The sequence below is a fragment of the Crocodylus siamensis genome, chromosome 3 (assembly GCF_052110815.1).
Source record: "Crocodylus siamensis isolate JL-2025a chromosome 3, ASM5211081v1, whole genome shotgun sequence".
NCBI lineage: Eukaryota > Metazoa > Chordata > Crocodylia > Crocodylidae > Crocodylus > Crocodylus siamensis.
The window spans coordinates 196,892,743-196,913,109 of NC_143397.1; the positions used below are offsets into that span (position 1 = coordinate 196,892,743).

The 20,367-nt window shown below is 39.8% G+C and overlaps 1 protein-coding gene across 1 annotated transcript in view; it reads right to left on the reverse strand.

The window, feature by feature from the left end:
* Window positions 1-815: 815 nt before the first annotated feature.
* ARMC1 (armadillo repeat containing 1) overlaps window positions 816-20,367 on the reverse strand; it is a 43,650-nt gene continuing 24,098 nt past the window's right edge. The window contains exons 4-7 of the mRNA XM_090040072.1: window positions 12,761-12,950; window positions 4,668-4,784; window positions 4,480-4,554; window positions 816-3,022 (exon numbers count right to left, since the gene is read on the reverse strand). Coding sequence (XP_089896198.1) covers window positions 2,831-3,022; window positions 4,480-4,554; window positions 4,668-4,784; window positions 12,761-12,950 — 574 coding nt within the window. The 3' untranslated portion in view covers window positions 816-2,830. The remainder of the gene's footprint in view (window positions 3,023-4,479; window positions 4,555-4,667; window positions 4,785-12,760; window positions 12,951-20,367) is intronic.

A 20,367-nucleotide genomic window follows, 5' to 3' on the forward strand; every position in this document is an offset into this window, starting at 1 on the left:
ACTACTTGACAGCTGGAGAGTTGTTCACAGGCAAAAAAGAAGACCCAGATTTTATTTTCTTGTGTTGGCACTTGCAGAAATACTTCACACCTGCCACTTCCTATCTGCCCAGGTATTCAGTGTTATCTTTTGAATTCACCCCATAATTTACTGTCCCCATCAGCTTCTATGCTGTATGGAAAAACTAGGCAACATCAGTTTTTTTTTGTTCGTTTGTTTTTTGTTTTTTGTTTACAAAAAAAAGAAGCCATATGTGTTCATGGAAAGCAATAGACTGAACTATGTTGCAGAATGCTGTAAGTATTTTACAGTATTGCAACAGCTATTAAAAACATTGAGGCAGTTATTGGTCTTGATTTTGCGTCTACCTACCCCCATCAGCATTTTTTCTCATTACAAAGGAACATGGCAATAATTACACCACCATATTTGCTGTTAGCTACACCTTGAGACAATCTGGGCACTTAAAACTGGTGCTGAAGGCAGCAGACTGTTTGGTAAGTAGTGCTCTCCAAAGAATGCATATAACACCTGCACACTTTTATCTGTCTCCCAAAACAACATATTTTTGAGATCTCTGATTTAGCAAGCATCTTATTTATATTCATTTCTGTAACCTGAATCTGAAGTACTCTTTTATGCTTACATTCGGTTCAAAACAATACATGCAACTAAAGGTCCACACCATTAAAATATCATATTAAGCCAATTTGCTTTGAAATCCCAAACTGAAGTGCATACTTTTTAAAAGTAACTCAAGAATGTGAAAAAATTCTAATGTCATTTAATCCCACAAATGACAGGAAGCAGAGATCTGTTGTTTAGTTATATTACCCTTTATTATTTTACAATATATTTCAAAAACTTTTACAGATGCCTTAACTGTTCTACAACAGCTGCAATACTGTTAAAAAAGCATACCTAGAGATTGAACGCACGAACAAACTGTAATATCTACTTGTACTGAACCATCATATCCAAAGGGGTGTAGTCCTTTAGTAAACAGATGTGCAGTAAAGCAAACACAGATGTTAATGAAGAAAAGTAAACGTTGCATTCGTGACTACAGTATGGAGGGCTTTTCAAATACATTTGGTACTGTAACATTCTAGACAGCAATATGAGTAGTATTACATATTTAAAGCAATACATGCTCTGGAAAGCTTGTATTTGCAATCTGTGCGTGTAAACTTGAATCAAAATAAACTAGATATATAGAAAAAACATAAGACACATCTAGTTTGCAAGTAAGCTTTTTGTCCCAGAATGACACTGACCGTGAGTGGGTCAACTCTGACTGTTTTTACTATTTTACACTATTGTTCCCCCCACCCCCAGCATTGTTACATTACTATGAAGCCTGTGGATGCTTTTTATTCCCCACTCATAGTACAGGGGAATAACTTTCATGGATTAAATTTCTGTCTGTCTCTCCAAGTTGTAAATGTACCCAATATTATAACATGGATGTCACCACAAATAAAGCATTTTATAGTTAGTTTTATAATAGCATTACCATTTCTCAGCTGTATTCCTGTGGTGCAACACGGCGGCACTGCAGTATTCAGAACACTGTCTGGAACCCCCACAAATATAAAACGCTTACCAGCATCTCCAGTATCTACTTTCTTAGATTCTATCTACAAAAGTTTTACTTTTGTTATCATTTCTGGTCACAAATAAAACAAAATGCAATGACCAGGACACCTTCAAACATACACTGTCCAAAAACAAGGTAAAGCCAATTGTTCAGGTATGGTTTTGTTCTATCCAGGTTTGTATGCTTTCATGGCAGTATCATGAAAAGCTATGGGAGGAAACAATAACTACAAATCAGATTTCTGCCAAGCAAAAGAAAAGTTTAAAAGGTTGAAATTTGTGAGTGGCACTGTGGCATAAGAGGCATTCAACTTTGCTTTATTTTTCAAGTTTATAATATTTCAACTACCATTATGTGGACGTTTTGCAATAACCAAGTAAAGCCCACATCCCATCATCCACTGCAGACAAAACTGCAATAAGCCATCACTAGGTTAAACCATAGCTTTAGGACTAACATCTTTTTAACCAGCCTAAACAGCAGTCAGTGGTATCCAATTACTATGTACAGCCAGTCACACCCATCATTACAAATATTTTTTTTACAACAGCTTATTTACTGTACAACGTAAGTATACTTCTTTCTGTTCATTTAACCTCTTATTTCATAACTCACATAACACTCCAGTGGTTAAGGGATGGAAAATATTTCAATGTTCATAAGAGGTTATAAATTTCAAGTATGTAGCAATTCTATTTGAAGAGCAAAAAGGGAATATGACTTTTTTCTGTGAACATGGTTGGCAAAAATAAAAGACAAAATAAAGGCAGGGTATACTTTTTCTCCTGGAGTCAAAAGAAATAATTTGAATTTGAATCAAGGCAAAACAAACAAACAAAAAAAGGCATGTTGCTTCATGCACAACTAGAACCAATAAGAATTTCCTTGCATTAGTCCTGAGACTTGAGTTGAATGGGTTTTCCCTATCACATGCTTCATGAAGTTAAAGCTCCATATGAATAAATGTTTGGTTTTTAATAGTGGACCCATTTTTTAAAAGTGAGGCAATAAAATATACAAGAAAAACAAAACAGCAACTTGATTCGAGGCCTCTGTCCTTTGACCTGCCTAACAGGCTAAATGTCCAATAAAAGGTAAAATGCAGCATACATTTATGTAATCTAAAATCTTTTTGTGATAATTTATTGCAAATTGCACTTGGCAGTTCACCACACCAATGGAAAACTGGCCCCCTGTTGGTTCACACAGTCCTTAAACCCCAGATGTAAGTCACCAGTAGAAAGACCTTGATAGAAAGTTTGCTGCTGTGCTGAGCCAACTGGCTGCACCTTCTGGGTGTGACCCAACACGAGACACTGCTTTATCTTGTTCCTTTGTTGGGCTTTCATCCTCTGGCAAATATTCAGGTAGATCTGTATTCTGTTCTACTTCTACTGGAGTATCTTGGAATGGAACCAGCATCTGAGTTATATAAAGAAGATGGTAAATACTGAGACCCAGAGTGTTAAAAACAGAACATTTTGCTATGTTAGATAGCTATCCATTTTATTTACAGGCAACCCTCACTTATTGCTCTTAACTGGTTCCTAAAAAAAGAGCGTTAAATGAAACAAGCGTTAAGCAAAACCAAAAGTATTTGACAACCCAAGATGGCAACTGCGAGCATTAGAAAATTCACTGAGCACCAAGTGAAATCAGGTATCAATTTCAAATGAGCATTATAGCGAAATAGCACGAAGTGAAACAGCATTAAGCAGGGGTTGCCTGTCTATCATATACTAGAATATTTAAGGTTACAACAGAGCTGTCCAACTGGTGGCTTGCAAAGTATTAATACCCAGCCCATGTACTCCTGCCTGGCCACTATTCCTCTCATGACTCCAGCTGCTGTTGCTGCTGGGCATCTCTGGGCTCCCCTTCTGTTCTCCAGCTTCTGCTTCCTGTCCTCTTCCCTGGAAGCAGGGAAGAACAGTCCAGGGTTCAGGGTCACCTGCATGGTAGGGTAGCCCAAAGGTTGGAGAGGAGGGGGAGCACGTGACCATGGGGACAGTAAGTCCTCACAGTGGGGGAGGAGCTGTGGCCCACACAGCATGTGACCCTGGCTCCTCAGACGTTGGACAGCTTTAAGTTACAGAAAAAAAAGCCACATACTCTCAAGCAGACCACCTCCCCATTCCAAAAGATAGACAATCTTTCTCTAGATACGTGATATGAAAGTATTTGCTGCTTTCTAGCAAAGTAGTAAACACTGCTCCTCAAATTACTCTCTCCAGATCAGGAGATCCAAATATCAAGGTATGCCAGTATTATATTTTTTCACCTCTTTTAAGAGAGAGTTCAACAATAACTTCTTTAATAATGTATATTCTCACATAAAACATGCCCCCTGAATAATATGCACCCTATTTTTGGAAGAAACGGGGAGGGGAAGGAAACCTGACCTTGGAGCATGGGTAAGTACGAGAAACCTGAGGGCTCTGGGGCTGGAGCCTCCTGGCTCAAGGGCTCTGTGCTGGGCCCAGTCCTCAGCACTGGGGGAAGGGAAGAAGGGGCAAGGAGGGAGAGTGGCAGTGGTAAACTGCCGTGACTCCAGATCCATGGCAATTAATATCAGTCACAGCTCTGCCAACCCTCCACATTTCCATACCCATGGGAGCCCTTTTCTTCAACATAATACATACTACAAATTTTCCCCACTTTTTTTTTTTGGGGGGTGGGGAGGGGTAGGCAGGGAAAGATTTGGGTTATACAAGAGAAAATCTGGATGCACAACTATGCAGGGCATACTTAAACCCTCTTTGTCACTGTTTTTATGCTGCAGAAGTACAAGATGTTGTCCACTGCATCTCTTGCTAGACATAGTTCAGTTAGGAAGAACCCAAGTGATCAGCTTCTATTTAAAATGATCTGTATCTTACCTCCTCTCCACTTTCACTTTTCACAACTTGTTGTGCTTTCATAACTTTGGTTGATGCTATTGCTGTTGCCAAAGCCTACAACAGGGGGAGAAAAGAAAAAGCATGGAAACTTAAGACGGTCTTAAATGCGACATAATTGAAAGCAATGGGAAGGCCTGAAAGCAAGCACAGTAGTTAAGGGAACTTACCTCTGCTTTTAAGTCTGAGCGAATTCGGACCACGCATCTTTGAACTGCCATTTGAAAAGTAAAACTAATAACTCCTTTAATTTTCAACAAGGCTTCTTCACAAAGATTCCTTCGAGACTAAAAAAAAGTAATTGAAGTATTAACATGCACATTGAAACAATTTTGTAAAAGAAAAAGCAATCATGCCAACAACATCTATTCTTAATATACAAACAATGCTATTTAATATTGGTATATATTTCATCATAAGAGTTAAAAACATTTGTTGCTTTTATTTTAGAAGTCAAACCAGGGTGGAATCAACCATAAATAATTAGGGAAAAAGGCTGAAAAGCAAAAAATATTTTTCTCTGTATGATTAGCTAAACAGTCCCCTGTGGTTTAGTTCTGATTGGCAGAAGTGCTCATTGATAAGTAGTTGGTGTTTAAGTAGCCATTTATCAGACACCTTGTAACCACACTGACTGAATGCATCAAAACAGCTGTTGTATTCTTTAGCTACCTCATCTGTAGCTCGTGGTTATTACTGCACAGAATAAACTTAAACATTTTTCCTTTGAAATAAGCTGTTTGATAAAAAACAATCCACGGAAACTGACAATGCCTACTGTGCAACAATACATTGACCTGTACCAGATGCATCTACTCTATATTACCTTAGTAAGTTTCATTAAATTTTTAGTTATTTAGAAAAAAAATATTACAACAGAATAAAACAGCTATTAGGGCACTGCTACCACAGGGAGGGGAAAAAAACCCCTATTCTATAGTACAGTGATTTTTCAACGAGGGTGTTGTTAAGCCACACCATATTATTATTGTGAAGTGTACACCTACATATGATTCACAGCATAAACTTGAAGATTTCATATAGGAATCCCTAGTATTCAAAACCTACTCACCTATTGTGGAATCTGAGTTCTTTGCAACAAAAGAACTGCACGATTTTTTTCCCCCACAGTTAAAAAATGAGAGTGCGTCAAGAGCTGGCATCTTCTGAGGGGTGCCTGGAGTCTAAAAAGGTTAAGAACTGCTATTAGCACAGTCCCAACCTTTTAAAACTCAAGGCACCCCCTATGAGGCTTAATGTACCTCTGGCAAAGTGTCAGGCCTTAGTTTTCATTTGGTTTTTTGAGCACAGAAACATAAAAAAAGTAGTTCTTTTATTGCAAAGCACTCAGAAAGACCACAACAGGTCAAAAGACTTTTAACGCTAGGGATTCTTATTTGAAATCTGTGTTTTATGTTGTGAAAGGCAGAGTAGATTTACATTTTGCAGAATAACTAGAGTAGATAGATACAGATATATAGCACAAACTTGTGTGAGCTAAAGCTTATTTCATCACATGCTTAAATGCTTATCTGATGAAGTGAGCTTCAGCTCATGAAAGCTTGCGATACATCTGTCTGTCAACCTACCTACTTTGGTTAGTCTATAAGGTACAAATCTACCCTGCCTCTGCTTGACTTCAGACTAACACGGCAAACTACATCTCTATCTTGTGAGCCATGTTTGCATACCTAACAGTGATACTGTAACATTACACGGGACCCTTGAAAGGATCTTGCAGCACTCTGGTTAAAGATCACTGCTGTAGTGGGATAACAAAATATACCTTCATGGTTTTATATAATAAAATCAGGTGCTAGATTAAAAAAAAAAAAAAAATCACTTAATGGTAAAAGTGCTGCAAGATCCTTAAATGAAAAGGTGCTATACAAGCATATTAATATTTGTTATTATATTGTAATTAATAATCAGTAATTATGACAGTTCTGGTTTCAACACAGAAAGTGGTATATTAATTTCATTAACACCCTACTTAAGCTAGTCTATCCAGAGGCAACACCCCACCCCCCAACAATTCTTCATACTCCCTTTTACTTCATGCAAACGTGAAGTGTCAAAACACATCTGACAGTATCAAAAAGCTGCAATTACAATGTGAGGATCAGGCCAAATGGCTGCAAAGAACACTTTTTGTGCACAAGACATATTGCACTGTACAAGTGAAAAATGAAAGTCTCTGGCTATTGAGGATATATAGCATGAGAAGCAATATGATTTAGCAGATTAAAAAAAAAAAATCAAAAATTATATAGATGCACACCAACTAATATGGATCTCCAATCCCTTTCTAAAATCTTGGTCAAATCATATAACTTCTGTGCTTCAACTGCCCTGAATAGGGATAAATTTTATTCTATAGTGGATTTCATAGGCGATATATAGGGGGACACATGCCTGCCCTGAGGTTGGCCCTCACTGGCCAGGGAGTGGGGGCACCAAGAGAGGTGCTAGCCAGTGGCCTCTCCCCCACTCCAAGATTGGTGCCAGCCGGGGACTGTGGGCACCGAGAGAAGCGGCAGCGGCATTTCCGGTTTTGCCGCTGGTGCTTCTGGTGTCAACGATCAGACATTGGGGGGGACCCCCTCCAGTTGCTGATTAGTCACTTGGTACCCACCCCTAGACACGGGAGGCACCAGTCATCCATAGTGGGTTTGATGGTAAAACACTACTCAGAGGCTAAAAACTAATCATAGTTGTATACATTGCTTCACTAGGAGCAGGCTTGGCATTCCTCAGTCTAACTGGACAGATATCCTTAGCGTAACTTGTCTAAAAGTTGGCAGTTATGCTTATACCATATTGTATACAAACTGGGAGAGATTTCCTCAGCAAACTAAAGGGTCTAGGTTTAGCAAAGGCATTATCTAGAATTCTTGTGCACTTTCCACAATGAATCAGTCAAGTCTGTGGTGCATATATATGAAACAAATCTGTTCCCAAAAGTAATCAGACAATTATATGCATTGTAGCATAATTATGGTGGAAAAAACATTATTTACAGTTGAAGAGGGAGAAAGGCGGATGGCAAACACCTCTTCATGGGACCTATATCAAAAGTGCTAAGGATTTAACTTTAGCTTTCAAACCATCTACATGATTGTAGTTGTCAACTCCAAATAAACTGTTGCTAAAGTTGCATAGACAACATGCTCCTAGATTGGAAATTAGAAAAGGTTTCTACTAGTAAAAGGAGTAAAGGTCTGAAATGGACTTCTGATCAAAGAGTGAGGCAAGTAACTTGAACTGCTTTGAGATGGAACCTAACAAATGTATGGAAGGGACAGTATCATAGGATAAGGGGCATTCTTGGAACCTGGTAGGGGGCCTGATGGGCATCAGGACAGCAGGGTACCAAGGGCACCTATCGGGGGGGGGGGGCTTAAGTGTCTCTATACTAATGCTAGGAGCATGAGGAACAAGCAGAAGGAACTCACATTCCTGTTTGCAAACAAAGACTTCAACCTGGCTGGATTAACTGAAACCTGGTGGGACCATACCCACGATTGGCCAGTAGGCATTGAGGGCTACAGGCTGTACAGATGTAATAGAGTGGGGGAAAAGAAGGGAGAGGGGGGTAATTGCCCTCTATGCTAAGGACCAATACACATCTTCCATAATCAAGATGGGATCAGAAGATGGGCAAATTGAGGTACTGTGGATTGGAATACCAGGGGGTTGGGGTGAAAGGGATTTGGTAATGGGGGTCTATTATAGACCGCCAAACCAGGATGATGAGCTAGACCTGGAATTCTCAAGGCAGCTCTCAGAGGCAGTACACTCACGGGACATGGCTGTTATGGGTGACATAAACTACCCTGACATCTGCCAGGAGGAGCAATCTGTTAGATCTGATCGTTCATGTAGGTTCTTAACTTGCATACAGGATCTTCACCCAACACAAGAGGTATACGGTCCCACTAGGGGAAGTGCCTTACTAGACTTGGTGTTTGCTACAGGGGATGACCTGGTAGGAGACCTGCACATACAGGGTAACCTAGGGGACAGTGACCACCAATTGTTGGAATTCAATATCCAGCAAAAGGTGGAAAAGATAACCAGTAGGGCAGAAGAGGTAGACTTCAGAAAGGCTAACTTCAACGAGCTCAGGAGATTAGTAAGAGAGTCACTGAAGGACAGGAGCACTGGTGAGTTGGGAGTCCAGGAAGGGTGGTTGTTCCTCAAGGGAATGATCCTTTGGGCACAGAAGGGAACAATCCCATTGCACATAAAGGGAGGCAGGGGGGCCAGGAAACCTTCTTGGCTGAACTGGGAAATTCAGGAAAGCATAGGGGCAAAAAAGGCATATAGACTGTGGAAGAAGAGGGTAGCCACCAAGGAGTATACCTACTTGGCTTACACTTGCAGGGAGATAGTGAGAAAGGCCAAAGCAGCAATGGAACTCAGGCTGGCATAAAAAATTAAAGACAACAAGAAGTCCTTCTTCAGGTATATAGGGGGCAAAGAGAAGGCGTACAGCAAGAAAGGATCCCTACAGGACAGACTAGGGCAATTGGTGACAGATAAGAGCAACAAAGCTGAGCTCTTCAGTGAGTTTTTGGCATTTGTATTCCTGAACATTTGTCTCCCAGATGGATTATAGACAGGCAGAAGCGGGACACCAGCCCACCAACAGTTAACACTGACCTAGTGAGGGGACATTTGGAGGGGCTGGACATGTTTAAGTCAGCAAGCCCAGATGATCTGGGTGCTAAGGAAATTAGCCAGTGTCAGAGCAGAACCACTGGCAAAACTGTTTGAGCACTCATGGCACTCAGGACAGGCCCCAGACGACTGGAAAAGGGCAAATGCGGTCCCTATTTTAAAGAAAGGGAGGAAGAAGGATCTGAGTAACTATAGGTCAGTTCGTCTCACCTCTATCCTTGGGAAAACCTTTGAAAAAATTATTAAGGATCACAATTATGGCAGTCCAGCAGGAAAAATAATGAAGGGCAACCAGCATGGATTCATAGCAGGTAGAACTTGCCCGACTAACCTTGTTTCTTTTTTATGACTAAGTCACAAAATGCTTAGAAACACGAGTCGAGGTAGATGTCATTTACTAGGATTTTAAAAAGGCTTTAGATATGGTTGGTGTCTCATCCCATTCTTATAAATAAACTAAGCGGCTGTGACATAGATGATTATGTGGTCAGGTGGATGACGAACTGGCTTATGGGACACACCCAGAGAATCATGGTGGATGGGTCAGTATCAACCTGGAAAGATGTAAGCAGTGGGGTCCCCCAAGGTTCGATCCTTGGACTAGTGCTGTTCAATATCTTTGTCAGTGACTTGGATGAAGGCGCGGAGAGCACTCTATTCAAATTTGCGGATGACACCAAATTATGGGGCAAATTTAACACATGGGTGGGTGGGGAACAGATTCAGGTAGATTTGGACAGGTTGGAAAAGTGGGCAGAACAGAACAAGCGATAAGAAATACTCTGTTTACCAGGGCGCCCTTTGGGGTAACTAGAAACAATGGCCACAAACTGGCAAAGCGCAGATTTAGATTTGACAACAGGAAGAACTTTTTCACGGTAAGGGTTACCAGAATCTGCAATGGCCTTCCAAAGAAGATGGTGCTCTTCCATACCCTGGGGGTCTTTAAGACGAGACTGAACAAGCACCTGGCTGGGGTCATTTGACCCCAGAGCTCTTTCCTGTCCAGGATAGGGGGTTGGACTCAGTGATCTGCCACAGTCTCTTCTGACCCTAAAAATCTATGGAACAATAGTACATATGTTGGAACGCCCCCTCCCCAGAAACTTTGACACCTATGAGTTTTTTTGTTGGTCTTCTGTTGAAGTGGCCACTGGCAACATCGAGATGAAATTTAGTAATGCGCTGGTGTTTCTGCAGATACATACATATATTTCTGAGGTATCTGGCTGGAGGATCTTGCTCATGCTCTTCAGGTCAAATCAATCACCAGATTGGGGGTCCAGAAAATATTCTTCCCTAATAGCCTGAGATTAATATACAGTATGTTCAGATGCTCAGATCCTAGTAAATACTCCCTCCCAGCTTTCTTTACCGGTGCCACATAGTAGGGGTTTCCTCATACCACCACCCAGTCAGTGCTTTGTTATGGTGGTGAATGAAAAAGGGCCAGAACAGATGCATTTGTGGATAAAATGGTTGCCTGCATATGCAAGGTACTAGACTCAATGTCCAAGAAAGATCATTCCAGTTTATTTTCTACGACCACTAGAAAGTCTTTCTGAACAGAAGATACTACAGTCTGAGACTGCTACATTTTTTTTGTGCTCACACTTATTAATCAAATTCTGTAAAATGTAGCTTTTTATTAAATAAAATTGTTCAAAATCTAATTGAGGTCTCCAAGTCTAAATTTCAAAGCAATCATTCTAGTAGAATAAAACCCACCAAAAGGAATTTATACTAGGTTAAGGATGACAAATCTGTAGACCAAAAAAAAATTTATCCAAAAATTGAAAATTGCTGCAGATGTAGTCAAAGAATTGTAACAAAATTTTAAAACAAAACAAATAACTTTTTCCCCCATATTCTCCATACCCAAAATTTATTGTTGTCTATAGGAAGACCATACCACCTCTCTATATTAATTTGAACAGAAAGCAGTATCTGTTCTTAATCATTTATTTTCATTTAATTGGGCTAAGGAACGAGTGGGCAATCTAAGGCAGGTCCTGCCTATATCTGCATGCAGTAACGCACATTCATGCCCAGTAGTCTTGCCAAGTGTTTTGGAGATAAAATACAGTATAAAGAAAAGCTGTTCTTACTGTCCACATCCTCTGCCATTTAATAGTTCCTAATACTAACACTCTGCAGACATGTTTAACTGCTGTGCTATACCAGGCACCAGGAATATCACCAGTATTTCTTTGACAGTCTATTGAAGCAGTGGTGTATAGCTTAGTTAACTGCAGGCAACACACAGTCAGATCTTTTTATATTTCTTCTATAATGTGTTTAAAAAATGCTGATGTGCTCTAGGCAACCAAGGGAACCTGCAGTTCTGTTCTCTGGATACCATAACACACCTTTTACTAGGATAGCAATGAATAGATTTGTCTCAACTCTCAAGACAGAATTGAAAAGAGCTAGATAAGCTGTTTGTCAAAGAACTTGAGATATGTGGGCTTCAGTCCATTTACAAGGTGATCTGTACCTGAACTGGTAGGCAAAATAAGAAGAAAATTAATCCAATTTAAATCTGTGATACGTAAACAAATCAGCTACAAGATAAGACACATAACAGGACAGAACTAGTAGAACGAACTGAAAACTGGTTTGAGAATACAAAAGCAAGTGTTATTGGCAAAAAAAAGAGTTGGTTCTACTCAGTGAGCAAGGATCTCGCAACACGGTTTTTTTAACCATGCATAATAAGTAACTTGGAGCAGCATCTAATTTCAAAAGGAGCTAAAAACACCCTCAGAAGAAAACACAAGGAAGAGAATGCTAACTGATATACTGGGTTCTTTGACAATACTTATTTGAGAAAACATAAAGCGAGAAAGCAAAATATCAGGTCTGATCATTTAAAAAGGGTACAAAACTGAAGATGCAGAGACCGGAGGGCACTTGTAGATAATACACTTAAACAGTCTACATGTTATCTGGCAGCCGTAAAAAGGCAAACATGGCCCTGAGGTGTTATCTACAGGAATATGGTAGATAAATCTGTAGAAGTTATTCTGACGTTGCATAGAAGATTTAGTGAGACTTCATTATCTCAAATGCCATTCTGATCACTATGGCAGGAAATCTCTCAGGGACAACAAAAAGAAGTTGCAAAATACATCCAAAAATTAGGGTAACAAAAGGTTAGTAAAAAAAAAAAAAAAAAAAGATACATAAATATATATATTTTCATGGGTTACAGGTGACTGGTTTGGACCTCAAGCCTCTGACAAAACAAAATATCATAAACTAAGACTAGTATTTGACTTATTCTATTACTTCTTGAAACAGGAAATACGATTAGCAGAGATGGAAACAGAATTGTTTTAAAACAATATCAAGTTATGAAAGCCATCAGCTACAAAAATAACAAACATCTTGGACAATTTCTTAAAAGCGATTCACAGAAATTGCTGAAAGAAGCAACACAGGTATACAACCAGTCTGAACATACTACTCTGTTGTGCAAGGTATGTTTGACTATAAACACACACGGACATTATCATAACATTTCCTTTTTGTTTCCAGTCTGATACCTAAGGATCACGAGCACTTAAAATTGCCTTACCGAATCATCAAGGCCATCTATATGTAAAACCACTGTTTTGGCACGTTTATTTGTGCTGCCCAGGAAAAACTGAGCTTTCCGCCGACGGTAATTCATCTCATTTACATTGTCCGTATCTGACATGCTGGAAGACTGAAGGATGTCATAGATTTCAGAGGCTAGAAGTTTAGTTTCTCCTGGTGTAGTAGTCCTTAAGAAAAAAAAAAAAGAGGCAGAGATTTATAAGGATTAATTTTTACAATTGCATTTCAAAGGCAGCTATGTTTATGTCTCAGTAACTTGCATGCTCACTGCAGTACAGAAGCATTTGCATACAACTGATACACAAGAAAAAAAATAATGGCCATCATTTATATGCCAATGTTATTGTCAATCAAGAGGGGAAGCCAGAGTCACTGAGTCATTATTACACTGAGTTTTTATTCCACCATTACTGTTTCAATGCTGTAATAAGAATTCTTTGCCTTATTTTCTCTACACTATGTTATACCATTTTAGAAAGCTGAAAACATTAAGTACCACCCCTTTTTTGGAAGGATATGGAATTTCCCTCACTTTTATTTTATATTGATTAGGATATACGAGCCAACACCATGGTGTTCTATTTAATAACACTGCAGATGCAGCTGAGGGTGTAGACAAACATACATTTTAGCTGCTGCTTGGGAGCACACATCAGATGCTATATTATGTTATGCCTACATAATCCTGTAGTAATTCAAATTGGCTAAATTGCCTAACTTTGACCTTGAATGAACAGGGTTAAAAACGGAGGAGCTTTGCTACTCCTGTATAGCTACAGAACCATGCAGAACAGTTGCATAACAACAGCTTGCATCTGTATTTTGTTTTTTTATAGACAGACATAACATTTTATCAATATATCTTAAGTTCTCAAAACTATGTTAATGTAGCTTGAACTTTTGTTACAACAGCAAAGCAAATTCAGCTGAAGATACGTAAAAACAGCTGTCACTTTAATCTTCATTAAATATTATTAGAGGATTTCAAAGTGGTATGGATAAAAGCAGCTCATCTCTATCTTCCATAATACAGAATATACCCATGTTAGAGACACATGAATTGAGTCACAGAGGCTAAATGACTTGTTCAAAGGTATACCAAGTCAGCAGTGGAAGAAAGGAATAGAAATTATGAAGGCTCCAACCACTACCCCACATTCTTTTTGTAGATGGTCCCAATCAGGTCAGAAATGTAAACAAGGTAGCACTCCTTTAAAAATAACAGCACTTAGATCAGTGGTCACCAACCAACGGATGTCGATCAACCGGTAGATCTCAGAGCCTCTTGGAATCAATCCAAGGCTGAAATAGGTGGCTGAATGACAGTGTGCATGCACATGCATGCCCCAACCCAGCAGGTCAGTCCATGGGGAGGGAATGGGCAGGGGCTATACTGAGGCCCCTGTGGTGAAGGACAGTGCCACAGAGGCAGAAGCAGGGGTAGGTAGAGTTGAGTGGGGCCCCAGACAAGCGGGACTTACCTGCTGGGGAGGCATACCCCCAAATAATTTTTTCTCCCTCTGCCTCCATCTGCCCCCCCTTCCCTCCCCACAGACTTACCTGCTGGGCAGGTGGGGGGGAGAGGGGTGGCAGTGGTGCACGGTAGCCTGTGGGTTCCTTTTAAATGCCAAAGGTGATCTCCTACTTAAAAAGATTGGAGACCACTGATTTAGATGTTATGCAACTTTTTACAATTGATTCTCTCATGCTTGATCACTACCAAATTAAACAGGCCACTGGTATGTTCCATTGATCTACTACAGTGTCAACTTGCAATTTATCTTACAATAATTGCTGCTTTGTTTGAAAACAGACATCACACCAGGGCAGCTAACTTGCACCTTCAGAGTTCTCTTCCTTTCCATTTCGTTCGTTCAACACACCTCTTCTATCCTGACATTACAGCTGAGAACAATGCTGAAGCAAAAAAACTCTTACTTTTGGTTTTCTTAATGAGTATACTCTTTCCTGGCCAATGTTGTACCCATCTTCAAGACGGGGGAGAGAGAGAGGACTTGGGCAACTATAGGCCTAACTTCTATTCCAGAGAAAATCCTGGAAAAATTAATCAAGGAGTCTGTGCGATACGCTTGCAGAAAGTAGGATTCTGAACGACAGCCAGCATGGCTTTGTCATGGGCAGGTTTAATCTTACCAATCTCATCTCCTTCTATGACTAGATAATTCGCCACCTGGACAACAGAGAGGAGGTTGACATTGTATACCTAGATTTCCAAAAGGCCTTTGATCTGGTATCCCATGATGTCGTCACAGAAAAATTGAAGAGACTGCAGGCTTAACTGCTCAACAGTCAGGTGGGTAGGAAGCTTGCTATGGGGTAGGACTCGGAGAGCTCAAATGAATGGATCCATCTCATTCTGGCGAGAAGTGGCCAGTGGTGTTCCTCAGGGCTCAGTGCTTGGTCCAGTGCTTTTCTACAATTACCAATTATTTAAAATGTAGGGATGAAGACCACACTGGCCAAGTCTGTGGACAACAACAAGTTACGGGTAAGTGTGGTCATGCTTAAAGATAGGCTGCAGATACAGGCAGACCCAGACAGGCTGGCAAGTTGGGCGGATCAGAACCAGATGAGATTCAACACTGAGAAGTGTACAGTGCTCCATCTGGGGATGAACAAGCCCCAAAATATTTACAGGCTCGGTGGCACTAAACTGACTAGACTAGCACTATGACTGAAAGGGACCTAGGGATAATAACAGACTATAGTATGAACACAAGTTGTCAGTGTGATGCTGTAGCCAGCAAGGCAAACTATACTCTGGCATGCATCAACCGATGCCACTCAAGCAAAACCCAGGAGGTGATTTTTCTCAAACTGTGGAATAAACTCCTTCCAGATGTGGTTCAATCACCTACCCTGGCAGTCTTCAAGAGGAGACTGGATGGTCACCACACTGGGGTCACCTGACCTCCAGTTGTTTTTCCTTCCTAGTACAGGGGGGCTGGACCCAATGATCTTGCGAGGTCCCTTCCAGCCCCTTACAATCTATGAATCCTGTGACTACCTTACTTAAATGTTTATACAGTGCTTAGCACATTTTAAATAAAACATATTAGAGGTGCACCAATACATCAGTCCGATAGCAGACTGGCCCCGATATAAAGAAAATTGACTGTATATCAGAAATCAACCTGAAGTAGCCGATAATTTTGCAGATAAATGCCTGTACATGTGTGCAGCTGCAGCACAGCACAGCCCGGCAGTGTGGAGAGCTGCGTGTAGCTGGTAAGCCTGTTGTGGTAGAAGGGGAGGTAAAAGTGGTGGGGACTCAGATTAAATGCCCCCTGCAGCGAGGGAGTGAGGCTGGGGTAGGTGCTGCCCAGCCAGGGTGGGCCAGGCACAGAACAGAACCGTGGCTTGTCTGGAGGGGGTGGGCTGCTCATCCAGGAGGGTACCGGGGGGGGGACACTGTGGGAACTTGCGTGGGGTGGGCAAGGTGGGCTGGGGCCCACGGCTGCATTATGCTTAGGGTGCATGGCAGTGCTGGAAGGAGACTATGGTGAAATTTGGGGTGGCTGCAGCCCTCTCCCCACCCACCCCGTAGCCCCACCCAGCACTGCCGTCGCCTGCCCAGAGCACAGCACAGCCCCTGGCCTTAGTCCACCCTGCACAGATCTGGGGGCACCCCCCCCCGGTGCCCTCCCAGACAAGCAGCATGCAGTGGCAGGAGCCGCTTCCCACCGGATGAGCCGCAGCTCCATCTCATGCCCACCCTGCCCTGGGTGGGCAGCGCTTACTCCAGGCCCAGCCCCACTCCCCCTCCCATACCACAGGGGGGCCTTGATCTGCCCCCCCTCATGCCCCTTACCTCCCCCTCCCCTTTCACTACAACAGACTTACCAGTTAGATACAGCTGTATTGGAAATTGGCTGACATGCCTTCTTAAAAAAACTGACTATTGGTATCAGCCCCCAAAATCTCTATTGGTGCACTCCTAAAACATATTATAAGCTACAGCCTAAAGATTAAATTATTCAGCCAGAAATGTATTTAAGCTTGCACTTTAAATTTAAAACACATACTTAAGTCTATGCTTCTTCAGGAAAGCATATGCCTACTTCAGTGCTTTGCTGAATTGAGGGTTGTGACCTGTTCATGTCTTAATCCTTTCATAATTTACTGGACAAAAAAGTATATATGTGGTTCACAGCTTTAAGTGAAAGATGGCTCTAGGATTTAGGTGCTGAACTGACAGTAGAGCCATGTAAACCAATGCCTTAATGAATTACTGTAATTTAAACTAGTAAGAAAGCGACAGCCAATGGGCACTACAATATTTAAACAAGCCACTCATTCTCATGAATTGTATCCATCAAAATTAAAGGGTAAAGAAGCAAACATTTCCCTTAAATTAAAATTTGCTTTGCACTTAAACTTTGCTAGCCAGTTCACACTAAGCAAAAAATTATTTCCAAATCTTTTTCCCTAAATAGGAGTCTTTGCTTTTGGGGGGGGGAGGGGGTAGGAAAAAAAAAAGAATATACCACAACTTGGTCTTAAACTAAGATACTGGAACACAAAATACTTTAGAGAAAAGCTGCAAAAATAAACACTGGTTGGAAGGCATTACAAATTCCAAATGTAACTAACTTTCAAAAAATGTTATTTATTTATATGCTACCCTCCCGCAAAAAGGCCAACCGTGGCTTACTATAAAAACAAGGTAAGTTAGAAAAAACCAATAAGGCGGTTACAAGATGTTCTCAAATACACAAGTTACTTTGTTCAATATTTAATTCACATAACACATTTTTGTAACAATGACATCAAAATGAAATTAAGGAACAAAAATGTATATGTGAAACTACTTGAACAGATACCAGAGCATAAAATAAAAGGTACAAAACAAGAAGCCGAGTATTAGCTGCAGCAGTAAAATTACCCATTCAGAGTAATACATTATTGAAAATGCACTCTGAAGTGCAAACACCCCTGCACATACATACTATGCTGTATTTTTTCATGCTAGTAGAAAAGAATGAAAGTTTTACAAATTGTTGCTACTTCATGGAAGTAACTGATTAATAATATAACACAATGAAAATGAAGATATGATTTATACGTGACCTTTTAGGTAGATAATATTCAAAGAAATATACTGCTTATTCTATAAAACCCTAAATAGTGTAACAACTAATACCTTAACTATAACTATGTCCCCTTTTAGTGGAATATAGCATGCTGAGGGCAGTATTAGGAAAAAATTGAAAACCTCATTTCATATTAACCATAAACATATAATTGCAGAAAACCTGAACAAGCATGACTATTTAGTAAAGACTACATCCAGTGAATGGCAGATGAAAGCTCTACCAGTACTCTATTGAGACATGAGTGGCTTATAAGGCATCTTTCAAAAAAGGATGGAAAAATAGCTTTTTTTTTTTTTTTTTTTATTTTGACTTTCATTGCAGAAATTAACACTGGATTATATCTCAGCAAATTTTAAATTAGTAAGAATCAAAAAGCAGAAAAACATGGGTAGTCCAACACGGACAGAAGGTATCCATGAAAAATTAATCTGCAACACAACGGTCCACTATGCATTTCATCTATATAAAGCCAAGATATTCTTATTTCTGCCTTCAGGAAGCTGCAAAGTTGAGGAAAACCTGCTTTAATGAATCATAACCTTGCTTAAGTATAGTGGGAGTAAAAAGGAGAGGAGCATTCAACTCATCTCCTTCAGATCTAAAAAGATTAGCTACTACAGAAAGATAATTTACTGAAAGATAGGATGGAATTTCAAGGAATGTATGTCTGTATGTATGTTCACTTATAACTTGAGAAGGGATGGTCCCAACTACTCTAAACCTTCCAGGATCACTGAGTACCATCTGAGGAAAATTATAGGCAGGTTATTTTTCATGTGACCCATTTTGGGGCTTCCACCAACTGGGATTACTTCACTTCTTAGACAAACTGGTACCACTCCATTTTGGATGCACTAAATTCAGTTCAATGTTCATTATTATATTGACCTTGTCTTTTTTTACTCCATGTTAAATATTAAATGTTAAAATATACTGTACTATGTTCGTTAAAAATAAACAATATTTTTTTTTACCTAAATATGTTGTACTAAGTTCTTTGAAAATAAACAAGCACTGCAATTACAAAAATAACCTGGGCAAAGAATGGGTACTTCAGCTAGTCTACATATACAACTGCATATTTGCACACAGATGTTGTATTTTGACCATCTATATTCTATCACAAGTGAGTGTCAAGAAGGGTGCGTATAGGGATTTACACACATGCATTTTTATCCCTAACATGTATTTTACAGGGTTAATATACAACAATTAACCTCTGCTTAAATCAGCTATTTTAATTATTTTAATTTTTTTATTTACTAAAAATACTTTTAAAAAGTAGCTAGCTATTGGAAGTGTTTGCTAATTCAATCTATTCTTCTTCAAATCATCAGGAAAAAACCCAACTCTCAAGCACGGAATAACAGATTTGAACATATGCCACATGCTTATCCAAGCTATTCATCCAATTTCATTTAACTCTTGCTATTTATATACTAAAAGGCAGATCAACTTTTGATTTTCCACAGCTTGGTATCTACCATATGGACACATTCTTTCAAAAAAATCAGACCCTATTACTCAACTTAATTTAAGGCTGCAGAGCAGCATTTGCTAAACAAAAGTGTGCATAACTGACATGGAAATCCATGCTGAGTTTCACAGCAGCTAGTTAAAACAGCTTGTCCCAGTAGTGAACAGTAATCACTTAATATATTTTTTATGGCAAGAGTAATATTCATGTTCGGCCACAACAACACTTGCAATGATAATAGACTATGAGTGTTGCCCTCATCTTGTATCTCCCAACTCCTCCCTCATCCCTCAACTGTAAGACATTAGTGCTGTTATTACAGAGCCATTCCTACCCTTTCATAATGGCTATACAGGACAGATAGCCTTACCAATTAGTATTAAGTCCTGGTACCTGACTACAGCACTTTATATGTGCAGCTTGAGGGATGACAAACCTCACTCACATCAGGTAAGAAATTTTTAAAATTAGTTAAAAAGTTAAAGGCCGGGGGGTGGGGATTAAACATTATTTTGTGCATGTGTTATAGTAAGTTTTGTGGATAGTGGAAGTTATAACGCTAACTGTAGGGCTAAATATTTTAACACAGTTATACTTTAAGAACTTTTCACCACAGAGGGGAAAGTTGAAATGGTGGTGTAGATTTGCTTCCAGAATCTATTAGCTTCTGGCACACTTGCTACACAATTATGACTTGGTTCTCTGGAACTCAGAATATCACAAAAGGGATGTGTGTGGTAGCCATGTTGGTCCACGACAAAAAATAATTCCGAAATATAGAACGGTTGGTTCAGACATGATATCTTTTATCTCAGTTAGCCTAATAAAAGATATCATCTCTGAACCAACAGTTCTAGATTTCTGCAATACCAAAGAACGAAACTTTTACTAAGACAAGGTCACAAGACGCATGAATTTTACAAGCTATAAAAACACATTTACAATGATAAGCCTATATATTTTATGCTGCTGTATTAATTAGGCAGTATA